At 39.7% G+C, this 5039-nt stretch overlaps 1 protein-coding gene across 6 annotated transcripts in view; it reads left to right on the top strand.

Annotated features, from left to right (window-relative positions):
• Positions 1–4492, top strand: part of LOC144967202 (uncharacterized) — a 171588-nt gene extending 167096 nt beyond the window's left edge. For all 6 annotated transcript variants that reach the window (XM_078904134.1, XM_078904139.1, XM_078904135.1 and 3 more), the window contains one exon: positions 852–4492. In XM_078904134.1, the coding sequence (XP_078760260.1) occupies positions 852–4221 (3370 nt within the window). In that variant the 3' untranslated portion in view covers positions 4222–4492. The remainder of the gene's footprint in view (positions 1–851) is intronic.
• The last annotated feature ends 547 nt before the right edge of the window (positions 4493–5039 follow it).

The raw sequence follows: 5039 nt of genomic DNA, 5'->3' as shown, positions 1-5039 counted from the left end.
TTCATTCATTCGTTTTCTTTGCCCTTTTCATTCAGGTACTAAAGCATGGATCTTTTACCTGCTTATGTCAATTTCTTATGATCGCTAATTTATTTGACATGACAATTGTTTGTAATGACTTGCAATGCATGCTGCTTACAATGTTATAACACGTAATTTAAGCATAATGATTTTACTCTTTTATCTTTCATATGATACATATAATTTTATTACAGTACCTATTAATTGAACAGCAATGATTGGATCACTCTAGTTTTCTGTGTTTTGTTATTTAAATATTGTAAGTTGAGTCAAAAAAAAAAGTTAAGGAGGTCAATTCTCTATACACTTATTTCTGATAACGTAAATTTAGATTAAAACAGACCTAAAAAGTTTTCTGAACACATTGGTCGGCATCATATGTTTTAATATTTATGATTGGCTGAATAAAGGATTCGTTTATTTTTATCGTTTAGTGAACCGCCTTTCCTTTAACATTGTCTGGAATTACACAAGGACATATTCTTGCATAAATGCATATATTATAGGAGTGTTGAATCATTTTAGGTTGAGGAAAATTCGTTGTCCACTTTGATGACTAAAGATTCCTTTTTTATATACAAGCTTGCTAAATTATTTCAGCATTGTTCATATCCGCACAAACATCAAACAAAAAAGGAATACGAAATCAAGTTTTTACCAGCATAATAGACACCTCTAAGTAAGACTCTGTTACCCTTTAAAACGATTACATTGTCTTATATAAATTAAGAGCGCTATGTTATAATTTAAAAGGTTTTAAAAGTCTGTTGTTGTGCATTTCTTTATTTGGAATTTGCCTGTCAATTCATTATGTTCTTCATTATCCACAGGTCCGTTTCATTTGAAGACTCGTGTGATGGAACCTCCAGATCAAGGTCAAGCCTTGAACGTGTGTCCGAGTTGGACACTTTTGAGACGTCTGGCGATGGAAAGAAGTCAAATATGCCTATGGAGAAAATCAACACAATGACCTTAACAGAGTTCAAATCTCTGTTGTCAACTGCATTATCCGCCCCAGAGGAACAACAGCAACAGTATAAGCAGTCCCAAAACAGTTATACAAAACCGTCATCTCTAGCGTTTTCAACGCACAGCGGAAGCGGTGGCGGAATTACTAGTACAGCATCCACACCGGGTGCCTCGGAGTCCAACAAACAACTCAACTGGGACGCTCTTCGAGACAAAGCTAGGCTGGTACGAGATTCTATCTCTAGCAGTGTGAATTCCAGAAAAGGAAGTTTAGGCAATACAGCAACGGGTAGTCCTGGCATAGGCAGAAGGAGTTTACCTCAATCTCCAGACGATGATGGATCTGGGCATAGGGTCGCATACACTGATGGAAATAGACCAAAGACACCACAGAGTGTGCGGAGGAGTAATGCTACGACTTCTGTTTCGCGACCCAAAACCCCAACCTCTGCCATATCTCGCCCAAAGACTCCAACATCTATTGCCCGGCCCAAAACCCCTTCGTCTATGAACCAATCCCGCTCTAAGACACCGAGTAGCATGGAAAGAAACACTCAGCAGAGAGAAGAATACAAAATGGCGCGTCCAAAAACACCGAGTCAGATGAAGCGTGAAGCTGTTGCTAAGGTGGCTGGGGCTATCTCCAATTGGGTTGAATCTCGAAACGAACTGGACTCGACTCCTGCGTACAGAAGTCGGCCTAAAACTCCAGTCAGTTCGCAGAAGTTTTTGATCGATGATAATGAAGAAGACAACGCCGAGATCATGGGCACACTGACCAACAACCACGTTGATAATTTGGCGTCCTCGATTCGTGACAGACCGTGCACACCTAGTCGAATTCCTAAGCCATGTTTCACCCCTCGTCCTGTGACACCTAAAATGTCCGGAACTGGAGAAGATTATCTTCTCTCCACTTCAACTAAAGAATCAGATCAATTCCGTCCCACCATTCCAATAAAACCTCCACAATCTCTTTCTCTGTCTCAACAAAATAACTACAGCTCTCCATATGATTCTACTGCTACTACGCCGGACACTGACACCCTATCTAGAACGTCAGGTAGCTCTTACATTCCAGCGACTAAAAATACTACTCGCTCCCAATATCAACCAGCACAGAGCGCTCCTGCAACACCTGGAGGCGGGATCAAAGACAATAGATGCATCACCAACAGCATATCCAATGCGAACACATCTGGTGGCAAAACTTATAAAGACATGTACGTAACAAAACGAGCCACAACACCAACTCAGTCATCATCGTCCATTCCACGATCTCAACCATCGCGGTGTGTCACTCCTGGACCGCGTGAAAAATGGTCCCTAGGGGAACGCTCATCAAACTCTCATGGTGTAGCTCAAAACAACAGCCAATCAAGAATCTCATCATATCAAAACGGAAAATCGTCCACTAAGAGGCGCGGCTCTTTAAGCAATGAGCACGTTTCTTCAAATACAAATTCAAATCAGTTTGTTGTGACAAATGAAATCACATTTTCTGATGATGAAGAAATTAATGAAATGTTGAAAAATGCTGCCATGGCATCGGCTTCTGAAAAACAAGAGAGAAAACCGAGGTCAGCCAGTGTTGATGCACGTAGATTAGTGAGACAAAATGCAAATGCCAAACAGAGGAATGTAGGAGTTATATCACGAAATAACAAAGGAAAGCATAGTGTTCAGGTTACAAAGCAAAATAGTACAGATTCTACTAATTCAAATTCTGTTAGACCTCGCCATGGTCATTCTACAGATAGGTCTCAAATCTCAAAATCAACTGCTGCCAGGTTCAGATCACAAACACCTGATCCTTCTATGTTTAGGAGAAAACTCTCATCCGCTAAAAGTGTTGGAAGTGATGATATCGATGCTGGGGCAAAGTCTGGGAACAAGAGCATCAACAGAACGGAGGCATGGGTTGATTCTACTTTGTCCGATACCAAACGAAAGCTTCCACCGCGCCCAAAGAGAGCAAACACAATAGGGACAGACATTCCAGTGAGTGAGTTGGCGCCTAGACCCCTGGAGGAAATCATCGCTATACTACCAGAGCAACACGATGAGCTCATCCATGTTGATACGGAAGCTCTTGATGCCCCTGCTGAGGATCCAGAAATGTACAAAAAAATGGAAAAGCTTTTTGAAAAATACAGGGAAATGGAACTTAGAGCCTCGGTAAATGAAGTACCTGGAGGAGGTAAATTGGGTGTGAAGAAATCTCTCAACCCTTCATCTGCCACCAAATCGTTTGATGCATCTTCGAAATCAACTCCGTCTGTTGCCTCTATGAAAACTTCCAGTGGTTCAGTGGGTTCTTCGTCCGGTAGGTCATCTAGTCACCAACCCACCTCTTCATTTTCTCAACAAAAAGTCTCTTCAGAGAAGTTTATCAGCAGTGTTCCTTCAACTGGGTCTTGTGAGAGCAGTACTAGTAATCGATACAGTAGAGCTTCCAGCGTACCAAAAACATTCCAAAAATGTTCCAGTGGTTCTTCCTCTGCATTGTCGTCCTTATCTCAACCCCATCAAAGATTAATAAATCAAAACAGCCATTCCAATGACAGAAATGGATGTAGTCAGGAATCGGAAAACAGTGTCGCCTCGTTGAAAGACATCGATGCTGCCACGGCAAAAAATCCAACAGCTTTGATTTCCAAGATCAAAGAAATTCTACGCGTAAGGCCAAGAAAAGATGGAAACGGTAAGATACCCACAAGAATTCCAGCTCCGGCGTCTCTTAACAGAGATAGAAGATCAAAATCTGTTTCAAATTTGTTAGATCAGGTTGCTGAGATGACTATGAAAGACAATAATTCGGGTTATAGTAGATCAAACAGCAACTCATCACAACAGAACGGAAAAGCTAGTGAGAGATTAGCGTCATCGGGGATGACCAAGTCAAATAGTTCTTCAAATACAAATATCGCCTATTCGGAGTTTGTGTTTTCTGATAAAGGGGAGGAAGCCGACTCGGTGTCGGATTTTACACGAACTTGGTCCGTTCAATCTGACTCGAATTCTAGTGACTCAAACAATAGGTGCGAAACGCCTGTGCCAAAACTAGCCACGCCCCTAACAACAGGAAGATCGACTTTCATCAACAGGAAGTTGGAGCGAAGTGGACGAGGTCTGTCAAATGACAAAGAGAATGGATTGTCCAACTCTCAGTCGTCTTTATCAAGCCGGTCAGCTTTGTCAACAACAGAGGATGAAGCAGATTATGTGTGATATATTGTGCATGAGTTGAGGAGATGTCTTTCAAAACTTGCTAAGTCCCACCTAGATAGAAAATGGATTAACACTTTTTTTCAGTCTATTGAAAATTTGAAATCATTGGGGAAAATCTGAACTTTCAAAAAGTGTATACGGGTACTCTAAAAGACAGAGAATTCGAGTTTGTTTTTGTTTTGTTTTGTTTGGGTTTTTTTTTGTGTGTGTTTTTTTTTTTTTGTGGGTTTTTTTCATCTTTAATTATCTAAATAAATGACCAAAAGAAAAACATATTTCCCGAAATGGTGACTTAGCAGTGTTTGAAAGTTGACCCCTCATTTAAAGGGCTTATTACCAGCAGCGCCTGAGTAAAAACATAGTTTATATTATAAAAAATATAATAAGAACTTAAAAGACATCTAAATTTAGTTTCAGATTTTTGCATTTGAAGCTGTCTTCTGTAGAAGTCAAATAATAAGGCAAGGGTTGTTTTTTTTTCGATTTAAAACACTAAGTTTTAAATAAGACCTCGTATTTTTATGGATATTTTTGTTTTGTTAAGTTTTTAGATGTTTTATTTATTGTCTTAAAACTTGATTTTTGGTCATCTTTTTTATGCTTTTGGTTTATATATTTATTTGATTTGTTTGTCAAGGCGCTGCTCGCACAAACTCACACACCCCTTACCTCTTGTAATGTACCGATTAATTCATTCGGGTGTTTTGAAAGACAAGTGATAATCCATGCCAACTCCGTTTCAGTAACCAAACTCTCAAACAACAAATCAAAAGTATGATAAAGAAGCATCTATTTAGCTCTTAAAAGATAGAAAGAAG

Source organism: Berghia stephanieae, chromosome 3 (genome assembly GCF_034508935.2).
Source record: "Berghia stephanieae isolate SIO BIC M18660-M18661 chromosome 3, UCSD_Bste_1.3, whole genome shotgun sequence".
NCBI lineage: Eukaryota > Metazoa > Mollusca > Gastropoda > Nudibranchia > Aeolidiidae > Berghia > Berghia stephanieae.
The sequence above is the reverse complement of the archived record's forward strand: the minus strand, read 5'-3'. Positions and strand labels throughout refer to the sequence as shown.